The sequence below is a fragment of the Bos taurus genome, chromosome X (genome assembly GCF_002263795.3).
Source record: "Bos taurus isolate L1 Dominette 01449 registration number 42190680 breed Hereford chromosome X, ARS-UCD2.0, whole genome shotgun sequence".
Lineage (NCBI taxonomy): Eukaryota > Metazoa > Chordata > Mammalia > Artiodactyla > Bovidae > Bos > Bos taurus.
Genome location: NC_037357.1, coordinates 121,853,838 through 121,874,853, shown reverse-complemented (window position 1 = coordinate 121,874,853; position 21,016 = coordinate 121,853,838). Strand labels below are relative to the sequence as shown.

The window sequence follows — 21,016 nt, the reverse complement described above, 5'->3', positions numbered from 1 at the left end:
TCACATTATTTCCCCTTTGTTAAATCAGATATTGCCTAACTTTTGTTGCAATTTAGAATTATTTAGTGGCATAAAGGGTTTTGAAGAAAACTTTCTTATTTTTTTGGTTGAATAAAATTAAATTTGAAAAGAGGAAAAAACAGAGCAAAGAGTAAATAACGCTTTTACTTACAAACTAAGAGTGATGGCCAGCTTATCTCTGAATTAAATCAAGAATTTAACATGGCTATATCATCTCACAACTATATGAGAGTTGTCAAAACAAAATTTAACTGCATGGGTTCTAGAGCAAAATTATGTGTCTAGATTTATTAGATAGTCTAGGTATCTGTAAAGTACCGTATATATTGATGTAGTTTGGTCAGTTTTCCGGTGATTAGAATACAGTATTTAGTTTTTATACTGGGATAGGTGGTGATACCTTTCACTGAGACGGTAATTACAGGAGACTCCTCTGGAGGGGAAAATGAGAAGTTGTGTTGTGGACGTGTTACAATATATAGATAATGTAAGTTTGGCATTCATGAGGGAAATCTGAAATGGATGTTTAAGATCTCAGATGGAAGTGGAAGACATGGATGTGGATGAGCTTCTTCAGTTAGAATGTAATGAGTGAGAGGTAAGGCAAGTAGAAAGGGGTCTTTGGAGCGTGCTGCTGCTAAGTCACTTCAGTCATGTCTGACTCTGTGCGACCCCATAGACGGCAGCCCACCAGGCCCCGCGGTCCCTGGGATTCTCCAAGCAAGAACACTGGAGTGGATTGCCATTTCCTTCTCCAGTGCATGAAAATGAAAAGTGAAAGTGAAGTCGCTCAGTCGTGTCCGACTCTTAGCAACCCCGTGGACTGCAGCCTACTAGGCTCCTCCGTCCATGGGATTTTCCAGGCAAGAGTACTGGAGTGGGGTGCCATTGCCTTCTCCCCTCTGGAGTGTAGGGCAACAATATTTTAGGACAGTTGAACAAAGCATCCTGAAAGGGAACTGACAACAAATAGGCAAAGAGAACCAAGAAAGAGCAATGTACACACACCAGTAGAGGGTGAAAGAAAGAGTAGATAATATAGAGAGACTGCAGGTTAACTCAAGTTACTTTAAGGAAGTTTGAAATTTAGTGAAGACTGTGTGACCTGGTATACTAGACTACCGTACCAGGAACCAGGCAGTTTTTAGGATTATCTGTTCTTCTTTCAGTGGCTACGTAATTTCTGTTATGGAACTTTGCTTCCCTTTGCAAAGTTTTTCTAATCTTGTCTCTGCTTTCTCTTATAATATCTGCTCCATCATAATTTCAGCTGAGTTGTAGCCCATTATTACCTTTCATTTCCCGCCTTGACATATAATCAAGACCTTTTAGATATTGAGAATTACCTCACTTTCTTGGTATTTCTTACTTAAAAATCTTATTAGTCCAGTTCAACATTTATATCAAGTCGTTTCATAGGTTATTGAAGCCACTCAATCTGTAGCCTGGCCAATCACTTATTGAAGTGCCCTGAGTAATCTTGAAAACCATATTCATTGTGGATTTCTGCTTTTGGATCTGTAAATTGCAAATGATTGTAGATTAAAGAGTGCATTATAGGTGAGGAAATAAATGTGTAAGGGGTTTGGAAGGGAATAACAGACTAGTGGGAAACACTGCATCAAGGAAATCAAGGAAAGAATTTTGTTTTATTTTGTTTTTTAAGGTGACAGAGGTTTGAACATAGAAGTCAATAAAAAAGAAATGGGTTACTTCAACATTTAATTTTTTAATTGTTGAAGTTGTGTTAAGGTGGCAGAGGAAGATTGAATAGCCTTGTATTGAAACAATGATACCTCTCCCTCTGCGATGGAGTTAAAGAAGAAAGGAGGAGGGGGCAGAGATAAATTTGGAAGTAGGGGAATATGCCCATTAACACATTTTGTGAAACAGGCCACAAAGAGAATGCTAAGAAGAGAGGTAAAGATTTCCAGTAATTGCTGAGAAAAATTCAAATAGGAACCTAACAGCTAAGGATAGGAGGAAGTGATTATCCTCCCCCCTCCGCCACCCCCAGTGAAGCCCATATATAGGTTGACAAAAGGTGGATGACTGAACTAGTCCAGAGCTGAAATGGACTCAATTTGTGACTTGGTAGGAGTTAATGCTTGCTTTATTGTAAAAATTTGTTTGGTTCCACTGGGTTTTTTTTGTTGTTGTTTTTCATTCTGGTCTTCAATATGTTTCTTCTGCAGGTCTTGATGACTGTTTGCAACAGTATATCAAGAATTTCGAGAGGGAGAAGATCAGTGGGGACCAGCTGCTGCGCATCACACATCAGGAGCTAGAGGATCTGGGAGTCAGCCGCATCGGCCATCAGGAGCTGATTTTGGAAGCGGTTGACCTTCTTTGTGCACTGGTAAGGGCATCATAGAACTGGTGGGAAGGGAAACTTTGCTTTTTCTCCCTGTTTTCTTTCCTTTTAAAATTTTTTCCTATAATTTTTTTTGTTTCTTCTTCTCCTTCTCTTTACAAAAATAATTTCAATGCAAGAAGAAAAAAAAATCCCCTAATTATCAGTCAACTGGATGTGGTATTTTCCTCCTTCATTGTATATGATGTGTTATGCCATGCCAAATTACAAATTAAGGAGGCTTATTAACTCAATTTGTGGCATTTTATCTAGCTACTTGAAAAACTAAGAGCTCACCAAGGGAGTTTTCACAGCAGCACTTGGGATGTACAGTTGTATACAATCATTTATAAAGTTCATTTCCTTCTAAAAGCTTGATTTAGTATCCCAAATGTTAAAGTAATCCTATTTTAGAAAAAATCATCCTTAAAATAATCAATTATTTTAGTGTTGTTTGCATATATATCAATGAATATTGAATATTGTATTTATGTCTGCTTATGTATTGCTATAAGAGCAGTGCCTAGTCAAGGCAAGAGAAATCAATATCAAAATAATCCTGCAAGATTTTGATAGTACATTAGATATTCTGAGAGGAATATAGATTCCCCCCCGCCCCCCCCCCTTGTTAGCTAAAATGACACTAGCATGATTGGGGCTAGAACTACAATGAGAAAGAACATGAGTCTTGTAATAATATGGGACTGAAATTTGACTCAGTCAGTTAATGACATTTGTGGGCAAATCATTTCACCATTGCCTTAGTTCTTTTATTTAAAATAGAGATATTTTATTTAAACAAGAGATATTTTATTAAAAAAAAAAAAAAGTGCTTCCTTGGTGGCTCAGCCACTAAAGAATCTACCTGCAATGTGGGAGACCTGGGTTGTAACCCTGAGTTGGGAAGATCCCCTAGAGAATGGAATAACTACCCATTCCAGTATTCTTGCCTGGAGAATTCCATGGACAAAGGAGCCTGGTGGGCTACAGTCCATGGGGTTGCAAAGAGTCAGACTCGACTGAGCAACTAACACTTTATGGGCTTCCCAGGTGGTGCTAGTGATAAAGAACCTCCCTGCCAATGCAGGAGATGTAAGAGACTCAGGTTTGATCCCTGAGTCGGGTAGATCCCCTGGAGGACAGCATGGCAAACAACTCCAGTATTCTTGCCTGGAGAATCCCATGGACAGAGGAGCCTGGCGGGCTACATACAGTCCATGGGATCACACAGAGTCAGACATGACTGAAGCAACTTAGCGCAATATCAACTACCTCTTGGTGGTGGTGTGAAAATGAGATAGTGTTTGAATAGCTCCTAATTCACTGCCTGGCACCCAGTCGACATTCAATAAGTTGTCGCTATTATTAAGATGATGATTAATAATAAATGTGTAGATAATTAAACATGATTCAAGCATCCATATACTCAGCACTGTATGTGTCAAGTGTAAAATCTAGTTCCTGCCATCTTGAAAAGTCTAGTGGAGGGAGAGTGACACACAAATAAGCATAAATAATAAAATTACTAAAATAAAAGCATGAGCTAAGTATTAGGGGACACAGAAATTTTGACTAAGATAAATGGGTTAATATTGCAAAAGATGTCATCTTTAACAGCCTACTGGAATATGAGCTTGTGTTTAAGAGGTAGAGAAACAGAGGGAAGTAATTTCCAGGTAGATAAAACGGCACATACACAGGCACACAGAATAAAGAGCATGCCTGGTACGTATGGAAAATGGTAAGCTATTTTCCCTCCACAAGTAAGCGGAAAGCAGTGGGCATAAAATTAGACTTTAAAAGATAGATCAGACTGTAGAGTACCTTAATATCCTGGTAAGAGATTTGTAGTTCTTAGTCTGGGCACTAGAGATCCATGCAAGAATGATCAAATACTTGCTTTAAAAAGGTAACTGATGGTAGTGAAAAGGGTGGACTGGCCTGGACTGAAGATAGGGGAACAATTAGGAAATGTTTAAAATAATCCACTTAGGCTATGAGTATGGCTTGAACTGTGGATGTGCAACAGGAATAGAGTATACTGGTAAATAGGAGTGAGTGACATAAAAAAGGCTGAGAAAGATTCCATCCTTTTAGCTGCAGAGATAGAGTAGATTTTACAATAATGAAGATAGGCAATAGCAGCAAAAATAGATTTAGGTGGGAATATAAATTGAGTTTTATATTTGTTGAATTTGAGACATCTCTGGTTTATCCAGAAAGAGAGACTCCATCAGACAATTGAATTTATGAATTTGGAGCTGAGAAGTGACTGAGGACAGAGATTTGGGAGTCTCAAGGACATAGGGATTGAATCCATAGAGAGAGAGAGATCATTCAGGGAGGGTTTATAGACTTCAAAACCTTGACACTCCATCTGGGAAGGAAGGAGGGGAGGGAAGGGGAGAGGAGGCTGCAGAGGAGTTGTCAGAGAAGCATGAAGACAACTATGAAAGAGTGGTCACAAAAGCAGTGGGAACTATTATTTCCATTAAGGAACATTAATAATGTCATCAAATTTCACAAAAAGCCAATAGAATAAGAAAAGAAAAGAGAACTGACTGAAAATATTTTTTAAAGAATCTGAAACCAGATTGGTTGAATAGTACCTCCTACTTACACATTTCAATCTTAACATTAATTGTCCTTTTGTCAGAGACATGCCCTGATCACTCACTTCCTCACCCTGACCGGGTCTAAAATCATCCCCTCACTGTTCTTCTCTTTCTTAATCCTCATCTCATTTTGTAATTACATATTTATATATATATATATATATATATATATATTTTTTTTTTTTAGTTTAGTATCTGTTTCTTCTGCTAGACTATTAGCTATATGGGAAAAGTGCCATTGCTTATTGAACACCTAATATGTAGCACAAATGCCTGGCAGCAGTAAATGCTGAATAAACATTTTTTTGAAAGTGGCAATGAAAGAGACTTGACATATTTTTCACATGATAATTTAGAGATCCTCTTGTTTCCTTATTCCTGAGATAAGAAAATTAATTCAGACCAGAACACACACTTGCACTAATCAGATCGCAGAAATCATGCCTGAAATAAAAGCTAGTACTCAGGGTAAGGTAAGAGTCCACAGTGTTTTTGCATATTGGTTTCCATATCTGAGTCAAAATGGTCATCATAAAGGTATCATCTAAGTGACTCAGAGACGGGAATCTGACCTAGCAGTACCCTATCGTTATAACAGTAAAGTTGAGCATGTTAGAGCTTGAAATCTAGAGTGAATGTGTCATAAGCAGGTCTTCTCATAAATGAACCATTCACATGCTGAGTTCCAGTCTGTCACTTTGAATAAGAGAATGAGATTGGTCATTATGGTACTACCTACAAATCATCTAGACCTGTAGACTTTGGAGTTTGGCCCATGATAAACTCTGCTGACCTCAACTTACTTAAAATGATGGTATGAGAGATATAAACCACTGCCATGCAGTTCTGGGTTTAAGCACTCTAGTGTTGCATCATTTTCTTGGGGGGGAAAATGAAAACATTAAATTCATTCTTTCTATGTTTCTTCCTCAAAGAGGTCAAATGTTAAACTTCATTTTCACTGCTTCCTAATGGCTATACATCAGCAGCTTAAAAGTGGACATAGCTTACACTTTATGCAGTAGATGTTTTCCAGTAAATATAAAGCAAATATTTGAGCAATGAATCCGGATGTATTTCTCTATGACATTATAAAATCAGAAGGTGAGAGCCCTCCCCAGCAAGCTGAGTTGATTGCAACAGCAGTTGTGCTGTTGGGAACGGGAAACTATGTTTTGTCTCTTCAAATCTGTAATGTCTCTACTGACATTCTACTTTTTCCTACATCTATTGTATTTATTTCTTCTTTTAACAATTATATATTCATGCTCATACAGTGCTACCACAGAGAATACAAAGATGAAAAAGGCATAGTCTGTGCTCTTAAAATGTCTATAGTCCAGTAAAGAGGACAAGAGTAGTTAAAAGATAATATAGATTTAAAACAAAAAAAATCCCAGGGGAAAGCAGAATTAGATGATAAACACTACTGAGGGATCCAGGAAATGTAAGTGGGATCTGTATTGGGACTTGCAGGATAAGTAGGTGTTTGCCAGATAAAAAAGCTGGAGAAAAGTTATCTAGGCAGAAAAATATGTGTAAAGACAGAATTGTGAAAGAGTTTGGGATGTTCAGAGAAAAGGAAGAATTTTGATTTAGCTGCTGAAGAGTGGGAAGTGATGGCAAGAACGGCACTTTGCACTTTGTGTCACATTATAAATCTTTGCTTTGGTTTTTTGGTTCTCAGTGTGCTTTCTGCCTGGTGCTGGACACACAGAGGATATTAAATGGATGCTAGCTTACTGAATGAAGTTCTCTACCTTTCTCCAGAGAACTGTATAATTTTTTTCTCTTGCCAATACAGCCTCTGACTCTGAAATATAAGGAAGACACAGAGAAGTTACCAAATTTCATTGTTTCATTTAAGCAATGGAATATTTTTCTGCCTTGTTTTAAAATTAGTCCTGATGGGAAATAAATGTCATGGAAGCTAATGAAAATCAAAAGTATATTCAGTGACTTGTTCATTTATGTAACATAGATTTATTAAGCTCCATCTATATACTGTTTGTAAGGACTTCCCTGGTGGCTCAGATGATAAAGCGTCTGTCTACAATGCGGGAGACCCGGGTTCGATCACTGGGTTGGGAAGATCCCCTGGAGAAGGAAATGGCAACCCACTCCAGTACTATTGCCTGGAAAATCCCATGGACAGAGGAGCCTGGTAGGCTACAGTCCATGGGGTCGCAAAGAGTTGGATATGACTGAGCGACTTCACTTTCACTTTAATATACTGTTTGTACAATGTTATCTTAGAAAGAAAGAAGCTTTTCATGATTTGGAATTATATTAACTCTTTCAAGCTGTTATGCTATCATTTGATGTGCTTCAATAGAGAGCACCTTCTATTAACTAAAATAATAGAGCATATATATATAGTTTAATGTATAGTCCTCAATTTATGTTCTGACAATACAACTTGTATTGAGAAGTACAAGTGAATCATTTATGACAGGATAAGAACAGTTTTTATTTCATTCTTCATGTACTTTTAATGTAATAGGTATTTTGCATGAAAAATTTGATGTCACTTGCTAGGATTTGTTTCTTTGCAGCATAATTGCTTGGTTCATTCATCTCAAAATAATTTATTTCTGAAACTATTTGTTAAAGCAATCCTTTTAGGACTCACTTGTATTTATAAAGTATTATAAAACTTAAACATGTATTACATGATGCATTCAGATTAAGAGCTCTGAAGAAAATAGCATTGACATTGTAAAATGCATTGTACTAATATTTTCAGTTAAGTGTGTAGTGAGAATTTGCCACTAGTGAGGGTATAGCCAACTTGACTTTCTAAAATGTTGTTTCTTTCTTTCATGTGCTTTTCCATGCATATAGTTGAGAGAACAGTAGAAACTTAGCACCAGTTCTTTAAGACTAGACTGGCTATGTTGAATCCTTGTGGAGTCACACCTGATTCCTGGCATGAATGTTGTTGGCCACATAGGTAACATAGGATAAAGAAAATAGCACAGTACATTTCATGTCCAAGCTTTTGTTTAATTGATTTAGTCCTTTCTATACCAATAGTAATGCCTAGTTGTCCCATGAGTATCCAGTAAAAGCAAGCCTGCAGTGAATAAACCTGCATTTTAAAAATGTCAGGACAGTAACTCTCACCTGCATACCTTTGGCCAAAACAAAGAGGCAGTTCATTTACTTGTTGCTTCTTTACATGGTAGGCTGGGGAGTGTGATTTACTGGTGACATAGTGAGTCAGAACAAACCATCCATTTTCATGAAGGAAAAGGCAAAATGGTATCTGTGTTGTCAGTAATTGATTTTGAGCTACTTAGAATTGAGTTCTAATATGATAAAAATTAACTTGCAGGATCAACTAACCCACCTCTTTTGTTAAAGTAGTATCACATCAGATCAGATCAGTCACTCAGTCGTGTCCAACTCTTTGCGACCCCATGAATCACAGCATGCCAGGCCTCCCTGTCCATCACCAACTCCCAGAGTTCACTGAGACTCATGTCCATTGAGTCAGTGATGCCATCCAGCCATCTCATCCTCTGTCGTCCCCTTCTCCTCCTGCCCCCAATCCATCCAAGAATCAGAGTCTTTTCCAATGAGTCAACCCTTCGCATGAGGTGGCCAAAGTACTGGAGTTTCAGCTTTAGCATCATTCCTTCCAAAGAAATCCCAGGGCTGATCTCCTTCAGAATGGACTGGTTGGATCTCCTTGCAGTCCAAGGGACTCTCAAGAGTCTTCTCCAACACCACAGTTCAAAAGCATCAATTCTTCAGCACTCAGCCTTCTTCACAGTCCTCTCACATGCATACATAACCACAGGAAAAACCTTAGCCTTGACTAGACGAACCTTTGTTGGCAAAGTATTGTCTCTGCTTTTGAACGTGCTATCTAGGTTGGTCATAACTTTCCTTCCAAGGAGTAAGCGTCTTTTAATTTCATGGCTGCAGTCACCATCTGCAGTGATTTTGGAGCCCAGAAAAATAAAGTCTGACACTGTTTCCACTGTTTCCCCATCTATTTCCCATGAAGTGGTGGGACTGGATGCCATGATCTTCATTTTCTGAATGTTGAGCTTTAAGCCAACTTTTTCACTCTCCACTTTCACTTTCATCAAGAGGCTTTTGAGTTCCTCTTTACTTTCTGCCATAAGGTTGGTGTCATCTGCATATCTGAGGTTATTGATATTTCTCCCGGCAATCTTGATTCCAGCTTGTGTTTCTTCCAGTCCAGCGTTTCTCATGATGTACTCTGCATATAAGTTAAATAAGCAGGGTGACAATATGCAGCCTTGACGTACTCCTTTTCCTATTTGGAACCAGTCTGTTGTTCCATGTCCGGTTCTAACTGTTGCTTCCTGACCTGCATACAGATTTCTCAAGAGGCAGATCAGGTGGTCTGGTATTCCCATCTCTTTCAGAATTTTCCATAGTTTATTGTGATCCACACAATCAAAAGCTTTGGCATAGTCAATAAAGCAGAAATAGATGTTTTTCTGGAACTCTCTTGCTTTTTCCATGATCCAGCGGACGTTGGCATTTTGATCTCTGGTTCCTCTGCCTTTTCTAAAACCAGCTTGAACATCAGGAAGTTCACGGTTCACCTATTGCTGAAGCCTGGCTTGGAGAATTTTGAGCATTACTTTACTAGCGTGTGAGATGAGTGCAATTGTGCGATAGTTTGAGCATTCTTTGGTATTGCCTTTCTTTGGGATTGGAATGACAACTGACCTTTTCCAGTCCTGTGGCCACTGCAGAGTTTTCCAAATTTGCTGGCATATTGAGTGCAGCACTTTCACAGCATCATCTTTCAGGATTTGGAATAGCTCAACTGGAATTCTATCACCTCCACTAGCTTTGTTCGTAGTGATGCTTTCCAAGGCCCACTTGACTTCACATTCCAGGATGTCTGGCTCTAGGTCAGTGATCAGACCATCGTGATTATCTGGGTCGTGAAGATCTATTTTGTACAGTTCTTCTGTGTATTCTTGCCATCTCTTCTTAGTATCTTCTGCTTCTGTTAGGTCCATACCATTTCTGTCCTTTATCGAGCTCATCTTTGCATGAAATGTTCCTTTGGTATCTCTGATTTTCTTGAAGAGATCCCTAGTCTTTCCCATTCTGTTGTTTTCCTCTATTTGTTTGCATTGATCGCTGAAGAAGGCTTTCTTATCTCTTCTTGCTATTCTTTGGAACTCTGCATTCAGATGTTTATATCTTTCCAAAGAATTGATGCTTTTGAACTGTGGTGTTGGAGAAGACTCTTGAGAGTCCCTTGGACTGCAAGGAGCTCCAACCAGTCCATTCTGAAGGAGATCAGCCCTGGGATTTCTTTGGAAGGAATGATGCTAAAGCTGAAACTCTAGTACTTTGGCCACCTCATGAGAAGAGTTGACTCATTGGAAAAGACTCTGATGCTGGGAGGGATTGGGGGCAGACGGAGAAGGGGATGACAGAGGATGATAGACAGTGTTATATACAGATAAGCTGCTAAACTATTTTTATACTCCTCTAGAATTTCTTAAATGCTTTTGAATTATTGGTTTAACTAGTAATAGTTCAACTAGTTATATTTGTTAACTAAAATAACTTTTAAGAATTTCTTTCTCCATCTTCTACTATGCATATTTTGTCTGTTCTTGCTACTGGGTTACTCTGTTTCCCACATTTTTTATCTGAATTTCCTTCATAAAGGGTATTTCTTTAGTAGGCTTCCAACTTAGAAGACCTCTGTATCTTACCAGATTTTGTCCAGAAGATTTTTGGATTATCTTAATTCTTGAGCTGTATTTTTTTTTAATGTAATACTATCTTAAAGTTTGAAAGCTTCAAAGTAGTTGTACTTTGCCTACAGATTTTTATTTATGAGAGAATCTGTATTCTTTTAAAATCACTTTTACCATTTCTAATAAAATATTTGAGATGATTGTATATAAGGAGATAGTTTAAATGGATCTTTTGTGGGCACTAATGGCTATAGAGTTCAAGTTATGTTACCAGATCGATTAGGTTCCTCATTTTTAAACTACTTAAATTTGAGCTTCTCTGAGCAAATGCAAATATTTTCTCATTAAAATGATTAATATACAGAAATGAAAAAAGCAGACACTGTTGTACTTCAGGGAAAATGCTTTAACACAGAGAAAAACTTCTGATAATATTTTCAAGTACTTCAGAAGTTTCATTTTAAGTTTAGTTAATATAATTTTTTTTTTTAGTCATTAGAGTATCTGTTCTAAGAGGATTTTCTTCATAACATACAGACATGCTGGATAAAATCTCCTAAATGTCTCACAAATAATTCATGCTCAGATGCAATAGAATTTGAATAGAATGTTGTTTTATTTGTGTAAACCAAACCTTTTAACTTGACAAGACTATTGCAGTTCAAATTTAACAGTGAATATTTAATATATTATGTGTGTGTGTGTTTTGAATCTATGGCTCTAAAACTTTTCTTTTAGTAAAACTATTAATTTTCAGCAAAGAACAGTCAGATTTTTATCATTATTAAATCTTTAGTGGTAACATACATAAGTTGGTATTAATGTTTTTGCGTCCAAATCCTCTTCCCACTCCCTTTTTTATTTCTTTCCTTAAATTTACCATAGAAAAAAATAAACCTAAATTTCATGTAAACTTAGGTACGCAATAATTGTTGACTTGATAATAGAGCTAAATCTGTTGTTATATTTGCTTCCCTTTTTCATTTTCCCTATTACTTTCTTCCATTTTGCTTCATTTGTTTCTCCTACCCTGCATGAACAGGAACAGATTAGTAGTGCAAAGGAGTGAGTGTAGAGGTATTCTCTCATAGGTGGCCTGGTAACTTACAGTCCCATTCTGATTTCTGTCTGCTCTAAGCTCTGAGCTCTTTAAAGCAAATCAAAAAGTCTCCCTCACTTTACTTAACTGTAAAAGGAAAGGCTAAATCAAAGTTAGAATTTGTTTGTGCCTCAGAGACTATCTAACATTCTTCAACTTTCATGATTTTCTATGTTAATAATACTTTTAATTTTACACATGAAAATAGTGTACATGTTGCCAAGTAGTTTGATCAAGGTCATCCTCTGATCAGGTTAACCGGCCTTTCTTAGAAGTGTTTTACAACTCACAATTACCTGTTTTAAAATTTAGTTGTAACTTGGGAAATCTTTCGCTGAAGTTTATTTGAGAGGATCCTACAATATGTCCCCATTGAATATGGTTTAAAAAAATTATTTGTATTTATTCATAGAAATCCTTCTTGGAATATTTGGGGTGAGATACTATATATTACTGTGGGCTCACCAGGTGGTGCTAGTGGTAAAGAACCCACCTGACAATGCAGGAGACATAAGAGATGCTCGTTTGATCCCTGGGTTGGGAAGATTCCCTGGAAGAGGGCATGGCAACTCACTCCAGTAGTCTTGCCTGCCTGGAGAATCCCATGGACAGAGCAGCCTGGCAGGCTACAGTCCATAGGGTTGCAAAGAATCTGACACGACTGAAGTGACTTAGCACACATGCACTGTATATTACTAGAAATTGAAAACTGAGACCAAGGAAAAGAAGAACAATTATACTTACAAAAAAGTCATTATGATTTCTTTAGATGTGATTCATACTTGACTGAGCTAATGCAACCATGACAAAATTAAAAGTTTAGTTTTAAAATTTGTATTATAAAAAGGAGAAAGTGTATTGGTTCCCTAAGGATGCAGAGGTTTACTATGTATACCATATCATAAAAGAAACTTCCTATGTGAGTCATTATGAAGAGGACACAGAAGGAAAGTTATATTGTATATGATGTATTTTATTGTTGGGTTGTACTTACTTTGCTCGTTTTGGGGAAACATAATTTTTCCTACTGTCTACTTTCATGACTATCAGTTCAGTTCAGTTCAGTCGCTTAGTTGTGTCCGACTCCTTGCGACCCCATGAATCGCAGCACGCCAGGCCTCCCTGTCCATCACAAACTCCCGGAGTTCACTCAGACTCACGTCCATCGAGTCAGTGATGCCATCCAGCCATCTCATCCTCTGTCGTCCCCTTCTCTTCCTGCCCCCAATCCCTCCCAGCATCAGGGTCTTTTCCAGTGAGTCAGCACTTCTCATGAGGTGGCCAAAGTACTGGAGTTTCAGCTTCAGCATCAGTCCTTCCAAACAACACCCAGGGCTGATCTCCTTTAGAATGGACTGGTTGGATCTCCTTGCAGTCCAAGGGACTCTCAAGAGTCTTCATGACTATACATATGCTAATAGAATAGATAATCAAAAATAATTGTTGATAATTATGAATTTCACAAGTAAATGAACTTAGGTTTGCTTAAAAAAGAAACTGCTTATGAGTCCTTATAATTTTTCTGTCTTGGGTGCCTTAGTTCCAAGATACTATGCCCTCATCTCTCCATGTTCATGTTAGTACTTACACATTTTATTGTAATTTGTTTATCTGATGTTTCCTCAAATCCTCATTTGACTATGAATTCTGCTAGGCCAGGAATCCTATCTTATTCATGTTTAACTCTTAATACTTGTTCCATTGCCTGTACATATAGTAAAGTACTCAGTAAATGTTGACTGAATAAAATATTGATTGTAAGTATATTTGTTTTCTCTCTTTTTATAATTCAGAATTATGGCTTGGAAACAGAAAATCTAAAAACTCTTTCTCACAAGTTGAATGCATCTGCCAAAAATCTACAGAACTTTATAACAGGGAGGAGAAGGAGTGGCCATTATGATGGGAGAACCAGTCGAAAATTGCCAAATGACTTTCTGACTTCAGTTGTGGATCTGATTGGAGCAGCCAAGAGTCTGCTTGCTTGGTTGGACAGGTAAAACCTTTTACATGTTTCATAAGTTATCCTCTTCAGACATCAGTTTGAATATAACATTATTTCATTTTCTTGTGAAAAGATTGCTTATTGATAAATTGATAAGTAGAGGAATATTAAGTAAAAAATATCTAATTATGATTTACCACAATATAGGCATTGTGATACTAATTATTTGCAAAATTTTATATTTGCAAGATTTTATATTCAACTGACTAGCTAATCAGTCATTAGTTCCTGACAGTTTTAAAATACATTTTCTGCTTTATAAGCAAAATCATTTTTGGCTATCACAAGATTTGTAATACTGCCTTGCTTTGTCTCCTGATTTTCTATGTGCTTTTCATTCATTGGTCATATTTAAAGAAGCAAACATCAACATTCTATTTATTGTTTTAAACAGGTAATTAGACACTGACATTTTCATAGTGTGCATTGTATGTCTCATTACGTTTGCTTTATCCATTCTATATTATTATTCACATTGCACAGTCAATTTTGGATATTACAGACACAATTTTGGTCCTTTTTTTGCTAGTTTAGTTAATTTCATTTGTTTTGAACACATAAAATAACATAAAAGTTTTCATAATATAAAATGAAAAAGGTTGTTAAAATTATATATGTGATTAAACATTTTAATTGTGAAACATTACAAGTATTAAAACTAAAGTTTTCGTTTTTGAAAATTTTTTCTGAGGGACATAAGAATGTTAGTTGCTCAAACTCTTAGTGACCCCATGGACTATAATCCACCAGGATGTATACTATGTTATAATGGTTAAATAATCAAAAAAATATTTTGTCTGAGAAACTCTGATATATAGAAGTTTACTAGAATTTTTTCTTGAATAAATGTCAGTAGGATTTCCATACATGTACAGATATATATGAGCTTTCCTGGTGGCTCAGTGGTAAAGATTCCACCTGCCAATGCAGGAGATGCAAGAGACGTGGGTTTGATCCTGGGTTTGGGAAGATCCCTTAAAGAAGGAAATGGTAACCCACTCCAGTGTTCTTGCCTGGAAGATTCCATGGATAGAGGAGCCCAGCTAGCTACAGTCCATGGGGTCATAAAGAGTCAGACATGACTTAGCGACTGATCACGCATGCACATATGTATATACATATATACACAGTGACCCTTGAATAGCATGGGTTTGGAGTGCATGGGTCTACTTAAATATAGTTGTTTGTTTGTTTCAATCAATATTCATTACAGTACTACACGTCATAATCGTCCGTTGAATGAGTCTGTGAATATGGGCTGAGTATAAAGTTACACATGAATTTTCAACTGTGCAGGGTTGAGACTCCTAACCCTCTTGTTGTTTGAAGTTCAACTGTATTATATTTTTTCCTTTTTTTAAACTATAATACTTTATATTAAAAATAAAGTGTTTTTATGTCTAAGGTAAAAGTTAAGATAATTTTACTTATTTCTATAATGTCTAAGTTTATATATATATATTACTAATAATATATCACGAAGTTGAAAGTGTTAGTCTCTTAGTCGTGTCCGACTCTTTGAAGCCCCATGGACTGGAGCCCACCAGGCTTCTCTGTGCATGGAATTCTCTAGGCAAGAATATTGGAGTGGGTTGCCATTCCCTTCTCCAAACATGTAACATGATAATACTAAATCCAGATCTGAACAGTAGGCTGTATATTGTTAGCTTTTTGGATAATTAATTGGTAGACAGCATATTTCTCTTATGACACCATTAAATTCTTTAAATTGTTTAACCCACATTTATCAATTGTATGAATTGTCATTTAAACATAGATTCTATAAGTTGTATAATGATCAATAAGTAAATATATTTAAACTATAGCTTATCCTTAAGTAATGTAATATACTTGTTTCAAGAAGCTTCTCAGTAATTGGGAAACTTACAGAAAATATATTTGATTTTTAGTTATATCTTCTTATATCACCTATCCTATATTATAAATTTGTGAAGCCTTTATATTTTATTCAGTAAATTTCATTATTTTCTTTTTACATTAGTACTTATGAAATAAATAAATAGAATGATTAGAGAATGTGTTTACTTCTTAATGGCAGGTAATGTTTATAAAGTCACATAATGGCTTCTAGAACATTATATAATAATTTCTGAAATTCCATTGTATTATATAATTTATTATGGTTGCATTATTTGTATCATCTAAGACCACATCCTTAGTAAATGCTAGTTTATCTGCAAACATACATGAGCATACACACACACATACATAGTAATTTATACAATCAGTGGTGTTTTGTGTTGTTTCATAGGAAAAAAAAATGTGAGAAAAAGCTTGAAGGAAATAAATTAATTCATCTGTTAGGCTTCCATTGCTGCAAAGGTTCTCATAATCCTTATTTTGAATTATATAATACTACAGTGATAATTAAATCAAAGGCCATTTAACATTTTGGCCATAAAAATGAAATATATACTTTGAAGAAACAAAGAGACAACTTTGTGATAACCTCAAAAATCTTCTGACTAGACTATAAATTGAAAAAAGAAACTTAAGTTTATATTTTGAAGATTTTTCTGAGGAAAGTTTAGCTCCAGGCTGGCTTGCCTATAATGATTATGCTTTAACAGATTAAGTTTTAAAAGGGAAAGAAGAAGAACAAAAATAATTCTTTGTCATTTTAAGGTATTTGGTCTTTATGCTGAAGGCATATAGGGAGCTGTTTAGAATCACTGTTGTTTTCAGACCTGTGAATTTGGATGATGACTTGGGCTATAGTGTTGGGAAATATTAGGTGAAGAATAAGGCTAAAAGAAGTGAAACCAGTTAAGAGGTTGTTTTAGGAGTATTTGTCCCTTGTTATCTGCCCAGGAGTTAGTTCCAGGACCCCTCAGATACCAAAATTCGAGGATTCTCAAGTCCCTTATATAAAATGACATAGTATTTGTATAAAACCTATGCACATCCTCCTTTATGTTTTAAATCATTGGTAGATTACTTATAATATCTAATACATGCTATGTACATAACTGCCCTTGTGCAACAAACTCAAATTTTACTCTTTGGAGCTCTCTGCAATCTTTTTTTCCCAAATATTTTGAATCAAGTTTGGCTGCACCCATAGATATGGAACTTGCCAATATGGAGTGCCAACTCTAATCATGCTATTGCTACTATTAGTGATTCTGATACTACCAGCCACATTCACTTAAAGCAAACCTAGGAGAGTTGTCTTCATTTTGCAGATAGGAAAAATACAACATTCAGAGGCAAAAGTTAAGTTAAAAACCAAATAGGAAGTAAGTGGTGGAGCCAGGATTCATTCCAGTCATCTGACCACAGAGTTGATTCTCTGCACTGCTTGCTATTGACTGAGATATTTAATTGGAGAAGCAGGAGTGGGGATAGAAGAATATTAGAGACAGATATAGAGACTAAGGAAAAGGGAGACATCTAGGGTGAATAAAGGTATCTGACTTGGCTCATCCAGTGGATGGTGAAGCCATTATCAAAATAGGAGGAACGAGTTATGGTGGAGGACAAGTGCTGAGTGTTGGCCATGATTGTGAAAAGTTCTTTAGAATATTGCTACTCAGAAAAGATACATGGTGGATAGAGATTTGGGAATCATTAAAATATGGGTGATAGTCCTAAATATATTAATATGGTGGTGTAAGGAGATTTTTGCACAAGCTGGAATCAAGATTGCCGGGAAAAATATCAATAACCTCAGATATGCAGATGACACCACCCTTATGGCAGAAAGTGAAGACGAACTAAAAAGCCTCTTGATGAAAGTGAAAGAGGAGAGTGAAAAAGTTGGCTTAAAGCTCAACATTCAGAAAACTAAGATCACGGCATCTGGTCCCATCATTTCATAGGTAATAGATGGGGAAACAGTGGAAACAGTGTCAGACTTTATTTTGGGGGCTCCAAAATCACTGCAGATGGTGATTGCAGCCATGAAATTAAAAGACACTCACTCCTTGGAAGGAAAGTTATGACCAACCTAGATAGCATATTCAAAAGCAGAGACATTACTTTGCTGACAAAGGTCCATCTAGTCAAGGCTATGGTTTTTCCAGTAGTCATGTATGGATGTGAGTTGGACTGTGAAGAAAGCTGAGCACCGAAGAATTGATGCTTTTGAACTGTGGTGTTGGAGAAGACTCTTGAGAGTCCCTTGGACTGCAAGGAGATCCAACCAGTCCATTCTGAAGGAGATCAGTCCTGGGTGTTCTTTGGAAAAAATGATGCAAAAGCTGAAACTCTAGTACTTTGGCCACCTCATGTGAAGAGTTGACTCATTGGAAAAGACTCTGATGTTGGGAGGGATTGGGGGCAGGAGGAGAAGGGGATGACAGAGGATGAGCTGGATAGCATCACCGACTCGATGGAGGTGAGTTTGAGTGAACTCTGGGAGTTGGTGATGGACAGGGAGGCCTAGCATGGTACGATTCATGGGGTCGCAGAGTCGGACACAACTGAGCGACTGAACTGAACTGAAGGTGATTTTTAGAATGAATTCCTCTTTTTCTGTTATATTTGTTTTCCGTAAGACTTAAACCCTTCTAACATTCTATATAATTTGCCTATGTGTTAGTCTTGTTTTTATCTGACAACTCTATACATGATGTATGCTTCAAGAGAGCAGGGATTTTCATTTGCTTTGTTCACTGCAGTCACAGTTATCTGGAAGAGTTCTTGGCCTATAGTAGGTACTCAATGAAGTTTTTTGAGTGAATGAAGCGAACTGAGATAAGGAATGACTGCTGCAGACCACCACCAATTGAAGGATGATTAGAAGTTCAGCTTATGGGGAAAAAATAAGAAGGTATGACCAGAGACTCCATAGGCTAGAATTTGTTGAGAGTGGTGTCATGGGAGCAAAAGGAGGAAAGAGTTTTTTTGGTATATTTGGGGAGAGGGAGTGTTGATATTTTTGTATTTTTCCTAACTTTATTGAGATACAAGTGATGTATAACATTGTATAAGTTTAAGCTGTACAATGTGATGATTTGATACACATACATGTTGCAAAATGCTTACCACAATAAGATTAGTTAATATAATTTATAAGCTCACATAATTACCTTTTTTGTGTATGTGGTGAGAACGTTTAAGATGGGAATAAAGAGTTTTAGGGAAAAAGTGAAGTGGTTGATAAGGTCAAATGCTGCTGACAGTTTAGGCAGGGTAAGACTGCAAGTATGTGGTAAATTAGGGAATCAGGATATATATAATCTTACAAGCAACAGTTTAGTCTTTTTATTTAGAATTAATGAAAGCTGGAATTCATGGGTTGATTGTGAGTTAAATGTAAGTGATAACTCTGAAGAAATTTTTCTGCGAAATGGTTAGTAGTTCAGGATAGTTTTGCATAATATCAGACTTTGACTTTTCATAGACTCAAGTCTTTTAGAGGTATTGGCAAGGAGGAAAGGCAAATGATGAGTGCAAGAAGGAAATGCCAACCCACTCCAGTATTCTTGGCTGGGAAGTCCTGTGGATAGAGGAGCCTGGTGGTCTGTAATCCTTGGGGTCACAAAAGAGTCAGACATGATGTAGCAACTAAACAACTTCTGTATTTGGGAACTTGACTTTGCTTCTCCACTGCCATAAAAGTAAAGTGAAAAGTGAAAGTCGCTCAGTCACGTCCAACTCTTCGCGACCCCATGAATAATAGCCTGCCAGACTCCTCTGTCTATGGAATTCTTCAGGCAAGAACACTGGAGTGGATAGCATTTCCCTTCTTCATGGGATCTTCCCAATCCAGGGATCAAACCCAGGTCTCCCGCATTGTAGGTAGATTCTTCACCATCTGAGCCACCAGGGAAGCCCAATACAAATTTTGAAAGGTTCCAAAGTCAAATATAAATGTAATAGGATTTTATCTGTAACTGTGCCAGGTAAAATATTTACACTGTTTGTTTTCCTGACAAGTAGCCCAGGAAAGTTTTCCTGACTTTTATTAGAGATTGTTAACAGATGTGTATTTAGGTTATATTTTTATTCCTTTCAAAGAAAAAATGTCTTCTAGGTAGTAGCTAGAGCACAACACAACACTCCACATGTCCTCTTGTTTCAGGGTATCCTACAAACTACACCAAAAGCTAGACACATTAATCAACACTAGAAAAGCCAAAAGAGCCGTATTCTCCATGACTGCTGTTGTGAATCCCTGCCAAAACTCATCATGAAATAGTATAAAAGACCGAGGGGCTAATAAGAAAGAGATGAGTTTCAGTTCTGCCTAATATTGAACCTTAACCTATGTTTTTCTTTCTAGAATAAGGATGTAAGATCTGGAGAATTTGAAGTTCTCTTATAAGCACTAATAGTCTGTAAATCATTGACCTTGTTCACCAAAGTGATATGAAAAATATATTCATCTTATTTCCCTTTACATAATTTGAAAGAACAAAATACTAACAAAATTTGTTAGTGATTTGTAAAATCATGATTTAACTATCTCTTCTCTGATTTAGTTCATATTAAGTTCTAGACCCAAACTGATCTGTTTTTGTGCTTTGTTTATATAAGGTAAGAATGTATCTTGTCTTTTTTATTTTCGTTTTGAAGAATTTAGAGCTTAAGTACTTAATTATAAAAGTTCCATAGAAATTATATTGACTTGTCATTGTAGATTAATTTGGAGGGTTTGAAATGGTCACTGCAATCAAATACTGCCAAGCATTGGACTTTAACCTTGGTTTATTCCTCTGATATATATAATGCTCTGGTTGAAAAATAAATTCTCTCAGTTGAGTATGGTTATTTTGATGCTAAGCAACTGGCTTAATTTTTAAAATTTGAGTTTTGGCATTACACCTGTTTTACATTTTGGGGTGAACTTTCATGCACAGCAATATGATGACATTATTGCAATTTTTATTTGATGTCACTTGAAGGAGAAGAAAGGAAAAGAAAAAATAGGAAAAAAATCTTTAGTTGCATACTGAACTAGATGCTTTGCATGTATTGACTCACTGAGTTCTCACAGAACAGATAATCATTATCACCATTTTACATATGAAACATGAAGTAACTTGCCTAAAGTTATTCACGAGTGTGAAAATTATCATTTGAATCTATGTTTGTTGTAATACAAAAGCCCTTCTGGTTTCACTTTTATCTTGTTCCTTTGTTATACTACATTTCCTTTTGAATGTGGACTGATTCTTCAGAATTTTGAGAAAGTAATTCTTTGGAATGCAGCATATATAAACATATATTTGTACTTGGGTGTTTCTC

The 21,016-nt window shown here is 36.5% G+C and overlaps 1 protein-coding gene across 6 annotated transcripts in view; it reads left to right on the top strand.

The window, feature by feature from the left end:
• CNKSR2 (connector enhancer of kinase suppressor of Ras 2) overlaps nucleotides 1-21,016 on the top strand; it is a 309,235-nt gene that overhangs the window by 79,317 nt on the left and 208,902 nt on the right. For all 6 annotated transcript variants that reach the window (NM_001206513.2, XM_005228380.5, XM_024988116.2 and 3 more), the window contains exons 2-3: nucleotides 2,217-2,380; nucleotides 13,590-13,792. In NM_001206513.2, the coding sequence (NP_001193442.1) occupies nucleotides 2,217-2,380; nucleotides 13,590-13,792 (367 nt within the window). The remainder of the gene's footprint in view (nucleotides 1-2,216; nucleotides 2,381-13,589; nucleotides 13,793-21,016) is intronic.